The 18,993-nt window shown below is 50.1% G+C and overlaps 7 protein-coding genes across 7 annotated transcripts; 3 read left to right on the forward strand and 4 right to left on the reverse strand.

The window, feature by feature from the left end:
• Positions 1-623: 623 nt before the first annotated feature.
• On the reverse strand, positions 624-1,313 carry K460DRAFT_284477 (charged multivesicular body protein-like protein 5; the record flags this gene model as incomplete). The annotated part of the gene is made up of 2 exons (XM_040928738.1): positions 624-1,199; positions 1,248-1,313. The coding sequence occupies 2 exons, from the start codon at positions 1,311-1,313 to the stop codon at positions 624-626; spliced, it is 642 nt and encodes a 213-aa protein (XP_040787669.1).
• A 1,001-nt stretch (positions 1,314-2,314) lies between these two features.
• Positions 2,315-5,322, forward strand: K460DRAFT_283742 (extragenic suppressor of kinetochore protein 1; the record flags this gene model as incomplete). Its single annotated transcript, XM_040928680.1, has 3 exons — positions 2,315-3,004; positions 3,054-4,541; positions 4,594-5,322. 3 exons carry the CDS (start codon positions 2,315-2,317, stop codon positions 5,320-5,322), a joined length of 2,907 nt encoding a protein of 968 aa, XP_040787670.1.
• Positions 5,323-6,897: 1,575 nt separating this feature from the next.
• K460DRAFT_354959 (uncharacterized protein) lies at positions 6,898-8,284 on the forward strand (the record flags this gene model as incomplete). Its single annotated transcript, XM_040931837.1, has 6 exons — positions 6,898-6,977; positions 7,026-7,281; positions 7,338-7,759; positions 7,819-7,954; positions 8,009-8,086; positions 8,183-8,284. The coding sequence occupies 6 exons, from the start codon at positions 6,898-6,900 to the stop codon at positions 8,282-8,284; spliced, it is 1,074 nt and encodes a 357-aa protein (XP_040787671.1).
• Positions 8,285-8,348: 64 nt separating this feature from the next.
• Positions 8,349-9,886, reverse strand: K460DRAFT_416424 (uncharacterized protein). Its single transcript, XM_040937805.1, has 2 exons — positions 9,580-9,886; positions 8,349-9,521 (listed from the first exon to the last, which is right to left on the reverse strand). The coding sequence occupies exons 1-2, from the start codon at positions 9,713-9,715 to the stop codon at positions 8,722-8,724; spliced, it is 936 nt and encodes a 311-aa protein (XP_040787672.1). The 5' UTR covers positions 9,716-9,886; the 3' UTR covers positions 8,349-8,721.
• Positions 9,887-11,458: 1,572 nt separating this feature from the next.
• K460DRAFT_394839 (Zn-dependent exopeptidase) lies at positions 11,459-13,073 on the forward strand. Its single transcript, XM_040936018.1, has 3 exons — positions 11,459-11,865; positions 11,915-12,646; positions 12,698-13,073. The coding sequence occupies exons 1-3, from the start codon at positions 11,710-11,712 to the stop codon at positions 12,932-12,934; spliced, it is 1,125 nt and encodes a 374-aa protein (XP_040787673.1). The 5' UTR covers positions 11,459-11,709; the 3' UTR covers positions 12,935-13,073.
• Positions 13,074-13,563: 490 nt separating this feature from the next.
• K460DRAFT_285313 (tyrosinase) lies at positions 13,564-15,863 on the reverse strand (the record flags this gene model as incomplete). Its single annotated transcript, XM_040928803.1, has 4 exons — positions 13,564-14,698; positions 14,748-15,053; positions 15,310-15,538; positions 15,584-15,863. The coding sequence occupies 4 exons, from the start codon at positions 15,861-15,863 to the stop codon at positions 13,564-13,566; spliced, it is 1,950 nt and encodes a 649-aa protein (XP_040787674.1).
• Positions 15,864-17,213: 1,350 nt separating this feature from the next.
• K460DRAFT_103291 (uncharacterized protein) lies at positions 17,214-18,855 on the reverse strand. The gene is made up of 2 exons (XM_040926509.1): positions 17,319-18,855; positions 17,214-17,268 (listed from the first exon to the last, which is right to left on the reverse strand). The coding sequence occupies exon 1, from the start codon at positions 18,570-18,572 to the stop codon at positions 17,439-17,441; it is 1,134 nt and encodes a 377-aa protein (XP_040787675.1). The 5' UTR covers positions 18,573-18,855; the 3' UTR covers positions 17,214-17,268; positions 17,319-17,438.
• Positions 18,856-18,993: the final 138 nt, after the last annotated feature.

The raw sequence follows: 18,993 nt of genomic DNA on the forward strand, positions 1-18,993 counted from the left end.
TAAGCGCTAAGGTTATGGCGTTGCAGTAATTATGTTTGGTTGGTCCTGACGACCCACGAGCGATCAGCTAAAGAGTGAGACAACGCCCGGTGGACGGCTCAAGTCTCCAGGGCTATTCTATAACTAGTAAGGAGTTTAAGTTGGGTTAAAATAGTGGCTGGAGGCCTAGCATACCCACATTCGTAATGCGCGAGGTGGTAGCGTTCTGGAACGAAATATAGGGGACATGATCAGGAAGGCGAAATATACCTCTTCAAAGATATATAGTAGCAAGAGCCCCGCAGATGCATTAGGACTATGTTGATTGACTACGTGAGGCTGGTATATTCAAAGCTCCACTGGTCTAGTGTGGTAGTCCGGGCCATCACAGCAAAGACTGAGTGTCCACTATGGGCAATGCACCCCCTCCCTCTACTACCGCTAACGGTCAGAAGTCGTCTACGGGGTTGTGCGCAGCGGGCGGTGGGATTCGCTGTGGGGACCTTTGTCTTGTGACGTTCGAGTCCGACGCTGCACTGAGATACGTTTACACGAAGGCATTCGTCTTGACCCTAATGGTGAAGGACTACCCGCGACCAGATCTATGACGGTGGCAAGGGTGTATATGTCGTTGACAGCCCTCATCAGCCTGCAGCTTCTTTGACCTTGTTGCCTACGGGTGCTTCGTCGATGAACTGTGGTGGTGCCGCATCGTCCAGCATGAAGTTTGGTACGCCTGATGACTCTCCGATGCCCTCAAAGTCGACCTCGTCACCCAGTGCTTCCAGCTCCGCATCTAGCTCCGATTCATCCACATCTTCCGGCACGTCGTAGCTTCGACTTATCGCGTCCTGGATATCGTTTCCCATGTCCATGAGATCGGCCATTTCATCTTGCAACTTGTCGATCTTATCGATGTTGACCTTGCCGTACTGCTTCCGCAGCTCTTTGGTCGTAGTCTTCATGGCGTCGATAGTGGTCATGGTGTTCTTCAGGTTGTCCTGCATCATGCCAGCCTGCTCCATATTCCACGATTGCGCCTGCAGCTGGTCGCGCTGGGACTCGTACATCTTGCGCTGCTGGAGGACCTTGAGGGCCTTTTGTTTTATGGCCGTCTTTCCTGGGCCGTCGCGCATCTTTGCGAGTTTCTGCTGGTAGGCGGACAGCTCTGCGTTGAGCTTGGCGAGCTTGACATCGAGGCTTTCTATGCGTGTATCGACCTAGACCCATTAGTCCCAGATGAGTATACGTTGTTTGGGGAAGCCTACGTTGGAAATGGCGCTGTTGAGTGTCGGCTTCGGCGCGTTGCTCTTCGCCCCGAAGAGACGGTTCATGATGGTGGTTGCAATTTAGCTCTATACGTGGTTGCGAGTGACGTAGAGGTATATGAGTTTGCGCGATGTTGGGACCAGAGAGCGACCTGGTGGATATGAGGGGTGAGTGAGTGGAGGCAGTCGCGACCGCAGCTGCTCTAGCTCCGGCGGGACCCGCGTCATGGGTTGTCACGTGGCCAGTAAACGTGTGTAAACATAGCCCATGCACATGTACAGATGATTTCCAGATGGATAGTAAAGCTGTTAGGAGCCTTGGAAATGTGTAGTGCAAGGGCCCATGTGCTATTGCTGTTTCTTATATGCCCTTCCAAGGGCGATTCGCAATCTGCTTGTCGTTCTGGGTTGTCCAATGCAGGACCTTCAGCAGACATGCAACAATGAAACCTGGGGCATGATCCGTATGACGAGCGAAAACATAATCGCTCCGACTGAATAGCACACGTCCAAGTGGAGTGACATTGAGATGAAATCTAAGTCAAAATGTAAGTCATGGGCCGCTTGCTGTGCCGTTCGTTCGCCCCTGCGCTCGCTACGCTACGCGGCTTCGAGCCTTGTGCTGTCACTACGCTGCAACTACCCCCCACAACACCAGCACACCCAAGGTCGCATCCCGCTGTTGACGACTCCCCTGTATTTGTAACGACCGCCTACGAACCGTTGGGTGCATGGATTGGCTTTCTCCCAACGCTTTCGCTCTACATTACTTTGCCCGCAGAGCTTCTCGCTAGCTAGATAGGTAAGCAAGTACCTGGCCCTCGTGTACTCGTGCAGCCCAAAGCTATCCACCACCACGCGCCCCCTCCTGTCTCACGCTTGTGCTCTCCGCTAACAAACATGTTGGCTGTGCAGCTTTTGCACCGACATCATCTTCTCATGCATGCCTGAGCACATTAGCCCTCCTACGCCGCATGAGCCCCGCTGAGCTGCCACCGCTCTGGAGTCCCTCGCTCCACGCCCTGTCCTCTGCCCCGCGCTGGTAGCCGCAAACACAACAACCCACCATGTTTTGGCGCTTCGGCGGGTACGCGCAGCTGTCGTCGCTGGACAACATACTCGACAAGCCAGATGTCACGGTCGAGGAACTGCTGGACGAGTCCGACCTTATCCAGGAGCTAAAACAGCAGAATTCCAAGCTGATTGAGTACCTGCGAGACGAAAATGTCCTCGAACGCCTGCTGCGCTATGTCATAGCTGCAAAGCCTTCTACATCGCCCGACGAGGAGATAGTCGCCGAAGGAGCGAACGAGGCTAGAAGTCCTAACCGCCAGGGCTTCTTCGGCAAGGTTGCAGGCAGAGCTCGCTCAACATCAACCGCCCAGTCTGAATCTGGCGATGGCGAAGAGAGCAAGGAGGAGAGGCAGCGCATGAAGTACGCATACGTGTCGTGCGAGATACTGTCCTCAGAGGTCTGGTCCATCTCCGAGGCAGTGCTTGAGAATCAGGATACCTTGCGCCACTTCTGGGCCTACATTAGGCAGCCTGCACCCCTCGACCCTGTGCAGGCTGGCTACTTCACCAAAGTGAACGAGTCACTCCTAGACCGCAAGATGGAAGAGATGCTTGACTTCTTCAAATCGCTAGACAATGTCGTCTCGGATATGCTCCAACACGTCGACTGCCCTGTCATCATGGACCTCTTGTTGAAGATTATCAGCCTTGAGAAGAGCGAGGGGGGGCAAGGCATTGTTGACGTAGGTCCATTGGTCCATCCGGTAGACTTGGAAGCTAACAGACGCACAGTGGCTACAGCAGCAGAATCTCATTCCGCGTCTGATCTCCTTCCTCGCTCCAGACCAATCCACCTCCACCCAAACATCGGCGGGCGACTTTCTTAAAGCTATCATTACCATATCCGCAAACGCTACCACCCAAGATCAATCCGTAATAGGCCCCAACGAGCTAACGCGCCAGCTCGTGTCTGATTCCTGTCTCAAGCAGTTGATAGAGTTCATGTTGCGTGGCGGAAATCCTCTGACTGTGGGTGTCGGTATCGTCATCGAGGTGATCAGGAAGAACAACTCCGATTACGACCTCGAGAACCAGATTGGACCTGTGCCCAAGAACTCAGACCCTATCTATCTAGGTACATTACTACGCCAATTCGCCACTCACATCCCGCAGTTCATGGCATTGGTCAACAGCTCGAGCCAAATTGTTACACAGACAGATGGAAGTACTACAACGAAGAAGCGAGAACTCAAGACTGCATTTGGCGAAAAGATTGAACCACTCGGGTTCGACCGGTTTAAGACTTGCGAGTTGATGGCGGAGCTGTTACATTGCAGCAACATGGCCTTGCTCAACGAGCGTGGAAGCGAGGCTGAAGTCAGAAGGCGAGACACTGAGCGCGAACGCTTAAAGGCCGAAGGTACGCTAACATTGGCCACTGGCAACCTGGGCGATTTCTCGACCAGCGTTGATAGCCACGGCTTTCATCATGCTCGCGCGCCATCTATGGACTCGCCTGCTGAGATAAAACCGCTTCAAGTGCAAAACACCTCTGAAGACGACTTCGAGAAGGTCACTGCACCAGAGGTTGCACCTGACGCTCCCAAGGAGAGTGCTACGGAGAAGGAAGAGATTGGAGAGCCGTTAGTCCGCTCACCAAAGGTCGCACCAAGGGAATCGCCTTCTGAAAAGGCTGGCGCAGGTGACGGCGAGTTTGTCGATGAGCCTCTCACGCCACCGAAAGACACCACAGCGCCAGCTGCATCGAATAGCACGACCGCAAAACCAGCCGACGATGCGGAGTCTCCCACATCAGCAGGGCTGTCTGCTAAGGTTGGCGGTCTTGATCTAGATAACGACACCGTCATGGACGACCGTCAAGAACTGTCAGAGCATGCCAAAGCAGAGCCAGAGACCAAGGAACGGCCATCTCTTCTAACACAACAGCTCACTCAGACCTCAGAACCGAGCACTCTTGACCAACCTGAGGATCTATCACCTCATTCAGATGACAAGCCTGCACCGCTTTTCGCGGGTAAGAGCCGCGACAGCAACGCAGAACCCACCAATATCGACACTTCGCGGTTTACTGCACCTGTACCAGATTTAGATCCTTCGGAGATAACACCTATCGATGAGACTCAAAGTGTGCGATCGGTGGTTTTCGGCAGCGTAGAAGGCAGCAATGCAGGATTCGAGATCGACATCGACGGATCACCTGTTGTTGGTGACCTACTCAAAATAACCTTTGTTGAGAACAAGGTTGTACCAACTATTCTTGTAGGTCATGTTGCTACGCAGAACCTTGACAGCTGTGTACTGACTAGATTAGGACTTCTTTTTCCGCTTTCCTTGGAACAACTTCCTGCACAATGTAGTTTACGATGTCGTCCAGCAAGTGTTTAACGGACAGATGGACAGGGGCTTCAACCGCTCATTAGCTATTGACCTCTTCGACACCGGACGGATAACAGAGCGAATCATCGAGGGACAACAGGCGAGCGACAAGGCCCAAAGCGAGACTCATATGCGACTAGGTTACATGGGTCACCTTACACTCATTGCAGAAGAGGTGTTGAAGTTCACGGAACGACATCCAGACGATGTCTTGTCCCAACTGGTCCTAGACAAGGTCCACAGCGAAGAATGGGTACACTACGTCGAACACATACTTTCGGAAACCCGAGAACGCGATAACGCAATCCTTGGCGGCGTCCGACCGGACATGAGCGTCGGGCCCCGGCAAGCGGTGTTGAATGCCGTGAACGCGGCGTCCGGTTTCGGCGGCGACAGCAGCGGCCTCTCCAACGCAAGTCTCGCCAACAACGGCAACATAGGCCTCGACAGCATGGAGCTTACCAATCATGGTGATACTGGGGGTGGTGGGTACACCTTCAGCGGTGGCTCCTTGCTTAGTGGCTTTACTAACTCGAGTGATGAAGAAGACGAGGACATGGACGATGTCGACAACGACAGAGAGAGGGAACGACAGGGACCTGTTGACGACTCCGAACAAGTGGGTGAAATCTCATTTGACGATGCTGATATGGACTATCGATAATCACCATCCCGAACCAACATCACGATCGTTTTTTGCGCTTGGTGCGTTTTCTCTTCCTTTGCTTGTTTATGTACGATGAAGAGTCTGGAGGGCTTGCATGCTGCGCGTCAAGGGTCCATTATCCTTTCTGTACATACATCCTTCCTCCATCCGACAGGGTGTATGGTACATGTAGTAATATGCGTCGTGGGAGGCGTTTTCTTTCGTATCTCCTTTTTAGTGATGTACGAAATGGACAATTGTGTCCTTTGGCCTGGCATGCACTACTCTACTTTTTCCTTTTTCATCTTGTTCTTGCTTGATCTCGTTTTCCGCCCCTTTGTACGCGCGCGCCGATCGTCACTCCCACTCCCAAAAACCATAGCGTCTCGACAAGCTAACATAATTTCCATAGCCCAAGGCTCCACCACCCCTACAAATCCCACCCTCGCGCGCGCGGCGCCAATTTGCCCTCCGACTCGCGCAAAGGAAAGCCGAACTTAAGTCGACGCGCGAGCAGGAGCACGATCCTGATCAGCCCGTCACGCAGGAACAAGAGGAACGAGAAGGCCATCAACGGTTCGCCCGCATGTTCGAGGGCATTGATGACAGTAGCGACGACGAAAGTTTGGGTGACATAGAAGGTGCAGGGGACGACGAGGAGGTTGTAGGACCCATTGAGGTAGAGGGTCAGGAAGTTGGAAAGCGGGAGATAGAAAAAGAGGAGGGAAAGGAAGCAGCGAAGGTTGAAGGGGATAGTGTGATAGAGGGGAAAGGCAAAGAAAAGGAAGATGAGGGGTCGAGAAGGGTTGTGGTTTAGGTTTTGGCTGTGTTTAGGTGGCGTAGGGTTGATATGGCGTCTGCTCCTCGGAGTTTAAGGAAGGGGTGTTGTCTAGTGTGTATGCGATGAGACGATGGATTACATCAACGTATTTAATGCACGATCGGGAACGAGATACCAAAACTTGGGGATTAGAGCCCTTGTCTGATGATGTTCTCGTGCGCAGAACCTCTTCGCACTGGTCTAAACACGCCATACCCCTCGACATGGTAAACATCGTGAAGTCAAATACGGGATACGAACTTTTCACTCCTGAGATTAAAAGACAACGAATAGTTTGTGTGCGAAAATGCATCCAAAAGCTCGTTGAGAGAGCGTAATGTGGTCGGAGCGGGAATGTCGGCCTCGTGTACGATTAGATCTGTGTTGGGTGTACGACATCATCCACGACACTCAATGAGCCGAGGTTTCTCGATAGCCACGCCCCGCTGGCAACGCCAGACTTATCTCGCTCTTGGTACATTGTTTCGCAAGCTTACACCATTTGCAGCACTAACCTCATGGCACTAAGCTGAGCTAAAAATGGATGACAGGACATGGTTGGGCATCGGCACGACATGAAACTCAGAATTCAGCCCCGAGGCGTTGTGCTGCAGTGGCGCTCTGCAAGCTAACGGAGACAGCGCCAACCTGACGTTGACGCCTAGAATTCAAGCCTCGGCGGTTGAGTCACTTGCAATGAAGTGCTTGTGTAAATACAATCCGCATTTCCGTCTGATCTTTGTAAACCCGCTTTTTGGATACCATTTGCAGTCATGTCCGTCGCAGTCGTACCAAACATCTCTGATATCGGTCTGAGCATTGTTTATGATGCTCAACAGGAAGCGCTTCTAGAGTGAGTACAAGATTCAAGCCACTTTGTTCTCTCTAATCAATTCTGCAGCATCGCTTTTCTCCATGGTTTAACAGGCCATCCGAAGAATACTTTCGAGATTGTTGATCCTGCCAACGCTCAGAGAAGAATATTTTGGCCTCAGGATCTCCTCCCTCAGAAAGTGTCAAAGTCTCGCATCTTGACCCTTGGATACTACTCGAATTTTGTTTCGTTCGCTGGCGGCGTTGTGACGCAAAACCGCATCGAAGACATTTCAGCCTCCCTGTTGGCGAGCATTGCTGATTTGCGTCGGGATACGAAAACTGTATGGATATTCTTGATCATACGGAGAGTTCAACAAACAGCTAATTATGGTCACAGGAATCGCGTCCTATCATATTCATATGCCACTCGCTCGGCGGACTCGTCTGCGCCAACGCCCTCTCCACTACGAACTACAACGCCGATTTGAAAGCTGTCATCGCACACACCATCGGCGCAATCTTCCTCGGTACACCCTTTCGCGGCTCCGGCTCCGCTACGTACGGGCACATACTCGAGCGAGTTTATAAGTACTTCGGCGAGACAAATGGCGACATTATCAGCGATCTTAAGAGAAATGCAGATAGACTCGAGACGATAAGGAAGGAGTTTCACAAACTGGTCAACAGCCGTGCAGAACAGGGTCGGCGCTTGGAAGTCCGATTCTTCTTCGAAAGCATTGCTGTGAAGCCATCGTGGTCGTGGTCACCCTGGGTTCCGTCAGTGCAGATTGTAGACCACACTTCAGCGGTCTTGGAAGGGTACGTAAAACCATCGCTTCCTGCGGTCGATTTACTGACTGAGGCGCGCGCATCTGTAGGTACGACGCGCTTTCGATCGACGCAGACCATCTGAACGTATGCAAGTTCTCGAAAATCGACGATCCAGGCTTCACCCATGTCGTCAGTGACATCTTACAGATTGTGGAAAGGGATAAACGGGAGAAGGCGCCTACGGTAAGGATACTCTACTGGGAAGGTTGCTTAGGGATGAGGCTGATAATGTCATAGGAAAACTCTGGGGTGCATGTTACAGCTCCGTTCACAATGGGCGATAAAAACTTGAACTATGGAATGATGGGGAATAACGTCAGTACGGTGGAACGTGGTATCAATAACTCCATCACCAACACGGCAAGTACTTCTAACCTGTTATGCACCGTCAACGATCGCTGACTGGCATAGTTTGGCATGGATCCAACCGCGATGTGGGCAGCGCGGAGAGCAAATAACGGCGGCGGTAGCGGTGACAGTGCCGGCAATGTCAGGGGCAATGGAGATGCATAAGGGCGATACTTGCCTGGGAGCAATGTTATAATGCATGAACACTGGCGCACTGGAGTTCTGATTTGGAGCGATTAAATGCATAGATTCTCTCGTATCGCACGATCTAGCACCTCTTTTTTATGGGAGTTCTGTCATGTCATTCTATCGTGTACTCGATTGAATGAATCGAATCTTCCCTTCTGTTGGTGATGTGTTTTTCCTAGTGTGTACTATGCCGACAACCAGCCACCGATCTGTGTGTCCGGTAGGTTTGGTGTAGTACGTTTTGTTTCTGTTGGTGATGTGTTTTTTTCAATCGTATCGCGTTGGGCCTCAGGAGATTCGCAATGGCGACGCCTGTCACGACACTTTTTCGGGTTGTTGAAAAGGATTTATCAAGTATAGCCTGGGATCCGTCGCTCCCGCCGAGGAGAAGACCGGAAGCCCTTGGGCTATACTTAAGACGCAGCGGGTGGAACCAAGGGAGCGCTTGGAACCCCCATCTGCCCGCCCGATGCTCTTTCAAAGCCATTTCGATATCGAAGGCGCACCTCCGTGTAATCAAATAAGTCGAGTAGATCGAGGGCGTCCACAAAGCGCCTCGTAAATGTAGCATCCAGGGGATCCTGGGCGTTCCCATCACTATTGATAACGATGGGTAAGGGTCTGATCAGAGTCGAAAACAAGTTCTCGACGAGTGAGGGATATTGGTCCGGCTTCGGCTTGAGGCCGATCGCTGTGGCGGCATAGCGACGAGCAAGGAAGCTCTCGAATAGTAGATATCTTATACTCAGAAGGCGCCAATATTTCGAACGCCGGTCATCTTCATCGAGGTTCGGTTCCTCCTTCATTAGGACCCTGGTTAACTCCGACCAGTGGAGATCAATCATGGGCTTCTTGAGGTCAAAGACCATCTCCATTCCCCAAATATAATTCAGCAATGTACTGTTGGAAGGCGGTGGATTTTCCGTGCCGTCATTTTCCGCCTCTGTCTTCCGGAGATATCCAAAGCGCAACGGATCGTAGATATCTTTCAATAGTGGGTGAAGCCCCAAAGGTAAGGTGTCGAGGTAGCGCAGTGTTTGTGCCTCGAAAGCAAAACGACAGGTCGAATCACATGCATGCTGGCCGGCGTCAACGTGCTTGAGCGGGGATTCCGCGTCTGTAGACTCGCGTGGCCCGGCTGGCGACGCTTCACGTCCGATGCAGCCTGGGTGGTTCAAACCACATGCATAATAATGGTTATGGATGGTGTTGCCTTACACAGCGTCAGTAGATTGAGCGACCGTGTATGCACGTTGTGTTTCGCAACTTACTAATACTACCATTAATCGCTAGATTGTGACCAATATTCCCGTTATTGATGTTGTTGTCCCCTAGCTGCAGAGTTCCGACATCAATAGGTTGATTCATCCGAGCATGAGGCTCTCCAGCCTCGGGTGCGTCAGCCATTTCGTTTTCTATAGGGTAATTCCGCTTGAGGGCCGCGATGAACGATTGTAGGATCTCTCTTGAAGATCCGAAGGCGCCCTGGTGTCCTCTCACAAATGGACTTGAGGGTCAATGGAACCTAGAGACAGCCGGTGGAAAAGGCAAACTACAAATTCAAAGAACGAGCTCGAGGGTACCACAGTCCTGACCAGTTTCTTTTTGCATGCACGGTACACCATTGCCTACAAGCAGGCAACCCTTTTAGGCCGGGAACACTGCATTCCCTGCTCGATCTCTCATTCGTCTCAAAAGCGTTCAGCTAGGTCAACTTTCGACCCTCTTCTGTGTGCGATTGGCCCAAATTTGAAACAATCTGACATTAAGGACTGCGCCACTCGGAACTTTTGGCTCAACAATGATCACATGCCAAGCCGTTTACCAGTGACTCGTACTTGAGGGAGACGTTGGCGGAACCTAAAGCTTGCGTCGAGGAAGCCAAAGGAGACAACCTTCACAGGGCAGCATGTTGGTACATACAATTGAAGATTACAACAGCCGAGAACTCATCGCCACGGGGCGATAGAGATGCAACTGCCAACCAAAGTCTCCAAGGCTGGAAGAAAACGTTTCTTTCCTTTGGATCTCTCAATCTAACAGGAGCCGACGAGATCACTTGGTCTGTGATGCTGTCGGCAGAGGCAGTAAAAAGCTTATACTGCTTCTGTGTCCAATAGGTAGAGTCGGCTCTTGTGGCGATGCAGGGGACGCAAGAAGCTTCGCTTCCGAAGCGTAGGCTGGGCAGTGCGTAAAGGCAGAACGATCATCGATGCAAATCTTGACCGGATGCCGGGAAAGGCCCAGACGCAGCACAGCCCACGCGCGCAACAAACAATGACCCGAGATGTACGCATCATGTCTTGGCCCTATTTTCTTCTCCTCATCTCTGCATGCCGCCGTTGTCTCGTCTCCGTTGCTTGAACTTTTTCTATCTTCTCGAAAATTCGAGCTTATGGCAACGGTGTCCATTTCGTTACCGATACGGAAGTGTTGTTCTCGATGGTAAACTATGGTGACTCGACGGCGAGTGCCAACGAAGTCAGCCTAGTGCGACGCACTCCTGAGGGGTACTTAGTTGTAGTTAGCTGCATGGATCGGCAAATAAAATGCGCCTGGCACCGAACAGCCTTGGCCCTTTCCCGGAAGACTTATTTACTTGAGCAACTTCTTCGCCTTGGCTAAGGTGATCGAAGACCTTTTTTCTCATCTAGATGCTCGAGCTCTCACAAGCATAACTCCTAGCCGCTCAACACCTGCGTCAACAAATTCGTGTTGCCGCTTGACTGTGGACAAATTCTTTTGGCTACCGCGACCCTTTTCCGCATGCGAAATGTTCGTGGCTAGTTGTGGGTATTCCAGCTCGCTGCAACGGAGTCTGTTACCTTAATCGTGTCTCTAAAATGGCGCCATATCCGGTGATGTACAGGTATTCGATCTACTTAAACACCATTCAACTTTCGCAAAGGAAATGCGTTCACACCTGCCCTAGAAGGGACAGAGTCCCGGCCATGGCGCTACCCGCGATGTGTTATCGTCAACCGTTACACTCCGCTTAAGAGGAAGCAAACAATGATGTTTACACATCGCACCGCCATATCGTCTCAGATAGGCAGTTGACGATGCTCCTACCGTTTCGGGTAAAGTGTCCGCAACAAGGGTTTCAAACAGATCATCCGCACACCCCACAATCAGGCCCTTATTGGCAAGAGCCAAGTCCCGCCTTATTGCAGATGTCTTGTCGCCTGTCGAATTGAGATAGGCCCTGATTAGTGCTGGTATAGAACCTCGCGTACGACGAATCAGTTAACAGCACGTTATAGATGAGGTTGCACTTGGCACACAAGGATTACTGAGATATCGGCGTGGGAGCCAGTTCGAGGGCAAGGGACGAAGTACATAAGAAGGCGAACAGAGCTTCTGTTCTCAAATCAGTCGCAGCATCTTTCAATCCCGACACGATGAAGTTTCAGTCCACATTCGCCCTCGCGCTGTCCGCGTCCGCGGCGCTTGCTCTCAGCATTCCGAAGAGGGAGGCCGAACAGCTCTTCACGGTTGAGCTCGCGCCTGGAGAGACCAAGCAAGTGACTGAAGCCCAGAAATGGGAGCTTCACAATGTAAGATAGCTCTGTTCAACCTGGAGATCTTGGCCCTGACGACTTCTAGGCTGGTGTGCACTTCATGGACATCACCGACTACAGTGAGCTTCACGAAGCGTCGCTGAACCGGAGGGCCGTTGCAGCAACGTTCCCAGCAGCCGTATCGCAAAAGACCAGCGTGACTCCGCTCATCGCCAAGCTCAGCACATCGAACATGCAGACCAAACTCACAACATTTTCGAACTTCCAAAACCGCTACTACAAGAGTTCGTTCGGCAAGCAATCTTCTGAATGGCTTCTGTCGCAAGTTCAAGCTGTAGTCACCGCATCTGGCGTATCAGGAGCGACGGTTCGTGCTTTCAGCCACCCATCGTGGACGCAGAACAGCGTGATCGCCACCATCCCCGGCAAGAGCACCAACACGATTGTGATCGGTGCGCACCAAGATAGCGTCAACGGCAACAGCCCGGCAGCAGGCCGTGCTCCTGGTGCGGACGACGATGGCAGTGGCACATTCACCATCTTGGAGGCATTGAGGGTGTTGCTGACCGATTCACGTGTCGCGAGCGGACAGGCCCCTAACACGATTGAGTTCCATTGGTATGCGGCCGAAGAGGGCGGGCTTTTGGGAAGCCAGGCTATCTTCACCGACTACAAGAACAAGGGCAAGGTTGTCAAGGCCATGCTCCAGCAGGATATGACGGGTTACGTAAAGCCCGGCGTGAAGGAGAGCGTTGGTGTCATTACCGACTTTGTCGATGCGGGACTCACGACTTTCATCAAGAAGGTCATCACTGCAGTAAGTACTCTTTTCCAAAGATCCGTTAGGCTGGATGCTGATGTGGTATAGTACTGCACGATCCCCTTCGTCGAGACAAAGTGTGGCTACGCTTGCTCCGACCACGCCAGCGCCTCAAAGGCCGGTTATCCTTCAGCCTTTGTCATTGAATCTGCCATGGACGACACCAGCAAATTTATCCACACTGCGCAGGACACTCTTAGCACTATCAGCTTCAGCCATATGCTGGAGCACGCGAAGTTGACGGTTGGTTTGGCGTATGAACTGGGTTTCGCAACGGCTTTGTAGGGTTTCATGTAAAGATACTGTGGTGGAGATTGATCATTTAACCCGATAAATCAACTGGATTTAAGAACAGCTGAGGAGCGCAAGAGCGTCTTCAGTCATAAATGACAGATTAAATTCAACCTCGCCCCGTTCTCCAAGCACCTTCTCATCTATTCTTGCTCCAACTTCTACTTTCATTCACCTACTAACAACATATCAGCTTCGCCAACCAACCTCCACAAAGTAAAATTTCCTACCGACCAATTTCCTCGACATAGCCGTCCCTGCAGTTCTCGCTCCACTGGTCTAATCTCGATTGTGGTTGAAGAGGTGGAACGTGTGTGAGTAGTGTGTTGACATTTCGTTTTATCTATACTATGATAGAGAAGTCCACCAAGGGCCTCGGGCTCTATTTTCATGTTGTCGTATTCGTTCCCTCATAGCTCTCTTTGCGCCCCGCTACTCATGACCAGCAATGAGTGCAGCCCATACAAAATCCAAACAGTACCTATACTCCAGAAAAGGGAAGAAAAAAAGAAGTATAGACAAGAAAGTGAAAAGAGTATAGGAAACAAGTTTTGTGCAGAAAACGGGTCGAGAGAGTTTTCCTGGGCAACGGGCTCAGTGTCACTGGTCTGTTACCAACCAACTTACACCGTGACATACTCGATAATAACCGAAGTCACGTATTTCGTCCTAGGCCCAGCGGAAATCGTCGGTGTAGGTGTCTGCTCAGTAACCGTCGCCACACTAGACAACGACTTGAGTGTCGATGACGGAGAAGACACAAGCGTCACATACTCCGTAACTAAACTCGTCACCGTCTGAGTTTTCGTCTTTCTCTCGCACCGCTCCGCCCCCTCTTCACCCATCATGCGATCCGCAGCATTCTTCCACTCATAATTCCCAGACGTAGCATTGTAAGTCCCACCGACTTGGTTCACTGGTAGCGTGGAGTTTGTGCCATCAGATCCAGGCACGCTGTAGATGGGTGGGTTACCCTCAATCCCATGGACATACTCAATGTCGCCACTCCGAATAGGAACGTCCGTATCCTTTTGCGGAACTGTGACCGGCACGTTGAAAACAGTAAGATTGAGACCAGCGGGAGCATTTTTGCGTGGAATTTCGCTATAGTCGAGGGCTTGGATGCGCCAGGTCAAGTTCGCTTTTAGGTACGCTGTAACACTCTCCTTGTCGAGGGCCTTGAGTTCTCCGGATTGGTGCCTTTGTGCTAGCTTTTCGGTCAGGTCAATGGTTCCTGTTACGATTACGGATGAGTTCATGCGCGGAGACGACATTGAAGCCAGTTGGCCGACGTGGTTTGGGTCTGTTGGCCATTTCTTGGGATTGGCATTTGGTTTACCGAAGAAAGCACGAACGGAGTAGGAGATTTTAATATCGGTCGGCATGTTGACCTCGCATAACCATTCCGTTACCTGAGTGGTGTTGGTGGTGTTACGACCTGGAGCTGGGATGGTTGTATTGGTATTATTTAAGCACTGCGTCTGCGGCTTGTAGAGATGGTTGATAGACAAAGTGAGCGATTCGTTTGATGGGTTGCCTACGAGCTCAGGGTACGTGTAACCGAAAGCTGTCCAGTCTCTGGCGGTTGTTGAGGTCCACATGTCGCCGAGTGCATTCCTGTGGAAAGGCGCGAGGGACGACGCAGTTCCAAGAACACTCCCCTTAGAGACGGCAAAAGTACCCATTGCTTGCTCAGAGTCTTCAATCCACGTGTCTGGGTAGCGAGATTGATACATAGCTATGATTCGGTCCATATTACTACTACATGTTAAGAAGTCCTCTCTCAAATTCAACCGGTTAAGCTCACCAGTGATGAAACCAGAATGCGGGATCGAATGCCGACACCTCAACTATCCCCAGATGTCCTAACCCAAAGGTATTATGCACACCGTCATGTAGTGTCTCGAAGTTACCGATGGTGCCGCCGTTGGCCTTGTTGCTCACTTGCATAAAGGGTTGGTAGGTTGTCAGCAGCTTATATAGCGTGCTTCGAAGATTGGGCTGCTGCTTGCCGACGCGCACATTGACCTCATCGTCTCGGCTAGTGGCATTTACGGCAAAACCATTTAGAGGATATCGAATGGTATGGTTCCAGTTCTTAAACTGGAACTCACTCTGAGTGATGTTAGTGGAAGTTCAGGGTGACAATACACGAGTAGCTCCCTTGAATTGGAATAAAGTTGCATTACAGACGTACCAAAGCAGAGAAGTCATCGTACTTCAAGGGATGAAAATCGTAGCGGTAAAGAGGGTTGGCAATTTCGCCCTTCGTTCCATTGGGAAATGTGACGGTTGCTATGCGACGGCGAAGACTGCTCGGTATGACGCCTTCCACGCTATTTGGCGGGTCCATAGCCCAGTCCCAGTACGGAAGACGAATCCTGTTGGCGAGCTCCACCGCTTTGATTCTCGCCTGGCCCGCAGGATGCTCGTTTGCGATCTCCAGAGAGCGGTCGTGGAGAATCTGCTCGAAGAGAGCTAGATATGGCCTATGCCAGGGACCAAACATACTACTAGTATGCGGACAGTAGCCCATCATCTCCTGATCTGCTTGACCGGTTACCCCATCCCATTCTTTGAAGGGTGCACCATGTATACCTAGAAAGCGTCAGCAACGTCCTTTTACGTGGGCGATATCCTTACTCGCGACCTGGTAGTAAGATACCTTCTCACTCTGATCCATAGCTTGGAAGCGAGAAAAGGCCTGCAAGAAGATGTTCCAAAGTTCCGTGTCTTTTTCAAGTTCACGGAGCTCTTGTCGTGGGTGTACTCCAGTTCCCTGAACTCCAACTACGCTCAAGTAGCTGTCGTCTACCTTCGCAACGCCACATGAAGTGCCATTGGTGGAATTGGATGCAGCTTGTGTGACTGCTAGTAATGAAACAAAGGTTGCGAATCTAGTGAAAGAAAAGAGAGACTTCATTGTGGCCAGCTTGGAATGAATGGAAGTGATCGTCAAGATCAGAAAGAAGGTAATGTGCGAAATCGCAAAAAAAGAGAAGTGGAAGTCACTAGGACTGAATGAAAGACAGGGCTGACTAGAATGTAATGTAGATTTTCAATCAGAGGACTTGAAGGCATTTAACAGGCCTGCAAGATGAAAAGGATACAGGAAAGCCAAATGCCCCGCTGACCAAGCCTGACGTGCCGAAGGGTACTTCATGCAAGAGTACGCAGTTCACCAATTGGAAGCTCAATCAAGCATAGTAATGGTGGATTTCTGGGTTCTATATGATCCCTGCGAGTACTGGTGATTCGAAACATGTTTGGTTTCCGTGTATAATTCAACTCAAGAGTGAGGAATCGGGGTGAGCTGCCAATCAAAGCAGATGTTTCAGACATGCTCTTTACCTGATGATGTTTCGCTTTTTGGATGGTACGATGCAAGCCGAAGCATGGAGCCAGCGGGGCAAATTACCTTATGCGATCTCTTTGCCATCAAATGCCGACACAAGGTGCGGAAAGTTCCTGCGAGCACTAGGATTGTAGTTGATCAAGCTGTACGGAGCTATGCAATGGGCAAGTAACCCATGTGATGATGTTGTAGTGAGGGACAATATAACCATGCTGGTTTCTGGTGAGGAGGGATGGCAACTTTGACGTTGCCAGTTGCGAAATAGCAGGACGGTGGCACGGACCACATTCAGATAGTGCGACACTCCCAAGGAGCAGATTGACGAACCACTGAAATTCCGACATGCCAGGCATTCGTTCCTATCGGCACGTGCTGATTACTGCGGCAAAGTATTGCAGGGCCCTTAGCTAAACAAGTTAATTAATTCTAATTCTTTTAAGCTAGGAAGTGCAGCGCTTTAATAAAGCTTTAATTTTTTATTTTTTTACTTAATATTAATGCTATTTAGCTATAAAATAGCTAGCAACTTTTTTTAAAAAATTTACTTTTATTTAAGCGCTTTTTTATAATAAATTAAAAATATAAGCTTTAGTTTTAATTTAGCTAGCAAGTTTATTTTTAATAATAATAAATTTATATAAAGCTTTAGTATAAATAAATAAGCAAGTATTGCTTTTAAACTTATATTAATTAGTAAAATTAGCTTTACTACTTTTATATACTATATAAAATTTATAAATTTAGCTTTGCAAAAGTTAGTTATAGTATTTTTATATAAAAAAAATTTATTTATAATTTTAAGTGCTAAATTTATATATAAAAAAAAAAGCTGCTTATATTAGCTTTATAAAATAAAAATATAGTTAATTAGTAAAAGTAATAACTAATAAAAAATAAAATAGTAAAATAATTACTTAGGCAGGCGCTTTATATAAAATTAGATCTAGCTAAGTAGCTATACTAACTAAATAGCCTATTACTAATTAGCAATAAGGCTAGATTTTGCACGTAATTGCTATTGACCTTAGGCTGAAGGATAGCTTCGGGCAACTACCCGGTAGCGACTCGGGAAAGTCCGCGTGAGTTATTGGGTGCTGGAGGATGAAACGGCGGGGTATATCCAGCCTTTTATAGTAATGTGCTTCAGACAGATTCCATGGTATCTGGCGGCAAGGTCTCCTCGGGTTCTGGGTTTGAAAAGACTCGCTTAGCATGTTTGTCTCCTTTTGTCGAGGTAGCCTTCCTCTTCCTCGAGCCATGATCAGGAGCAACATGTGTCCTCGCCCATCTTTTGACTCGCATGAATGTCTCGGCAATAGTCGCCGGCAGCCCACCAACTTGTCCCATTGATACTCCACTACCTCTCATTAAGATATCGATGGTTGTTCTGGCTCGTGTAATGGCAGGGTGTAATGACTGCCCATATACAGTGTCGCGAAAAGAGGTGAGTGCGATGTTGCGCAGGAGAAGAATATCACCGACTTTAACCTGTTCTAAGGTCTGCAGAAGTAGGTTTTGGGCATTGGTCTGCACATCATTTGATTCGCGGGGTGGACGTATCCAGAAAGTGACCTTGAAGCTTGAGTGAGTGTCGTCTGCCACAGTTACCTCCCACAGGTTCATTTTGTATCCGCCTTTTCGGACAAAGACTTCTCGCCGCTCAGGGTTACTCATTAGTACGCAAAGGAGGTTCCGTGCAGGCGTCTGAGGGTAAATGGAGTGTAGATGAGGCGCGCTAGGAAGTGACCCAAGAGACGTCACGACCATCATGGGTGGTACATGAAGGGCCACATTGTTTCCATCAACTACACTTGGACCGCTCAATCCTGATACGGTGGTCCCGAACGACGTGGTCAAAAAGGAAGACGAAGAAATAGTGTCCTCGGCCCCTGTATCTGGCACGACTTGTGAAGACAGCAGCGTGTCATGGAAGATAAATGAGTGTCGAAGGAGCCCGTCAATCTCGGATGGCTGCTCGTCAAACGTGGCCGTGGTATCGATGTTAGTAGCGTCCTCTATGTTCGGAATTGAGAATGATAGATGAGGCTGGGTATGGTGCAGATTGGACGCTGGAAGATATGGTTGTGACCATCCTGTGCGTAGGCGCGTGTGCTTGCTCGTCAGGCGGCGCCATTTCAAGGCGGCTGTGCTGTCTTCGGATGAAGCATGATATGCTGGCGAATGGAACTCATCGCAGTCGTCGACGTCGAGGAGGCTGCTCTCGTCGAAGTCTAGATATTCGCATAATGGTGCGCCATTGAGGGTCTTTAGCCTCATTGGCTGGTAGATTGACGTCGACGCGTCTTTGGCAACGCGTCGCTTAACTGTACGAAGGTAGCTGCGTATCAATCTTGAGGGGTTGATTGGGCTCAGGACTCGATAAATTTGTGGAGCATCGGTGATTCCACGGTCCAAGTGCTTATCTTGGAGTATGGCGCAAAGCGGAGTGGTGGGTGAATGACTCGGAGAAAGCGCCCATATCCGAGCTGTCCGTCGGTCTTTACACGCCCGGTGCCTTCCTATTCACTGATTTTCAGGCTTATGTGAAGGCCTGGTTACCAGCAAGATGAGATGCATAAACCCGAGGACTCCGTTCATGACCTGCTATATTTTCTTTTCTCTCTCTCGCTCTCTCGCTCTCTCTCACTCTCACTGTGCTGTCCCGTAAAGCGGCCGGCAAGACTCGACTGAGCCGGAC

Source organism: Cucurbitaria berberidis (assembly GCF_010015615.1).
Source record: "Cucurbitaria berberidis CBS 394.84 unplaced genomic scaffold K460scaffold_3, whole genome shotgun sequence".
NCBI classification, from domain to species: domain Eukaryota; kingdom Fungi; phylum Ascomycota; class Dothideomycetes; order Pleosporales; family Cucurbitariaceae; genus Cucurbitaria; species Cucurbitaria berberidis.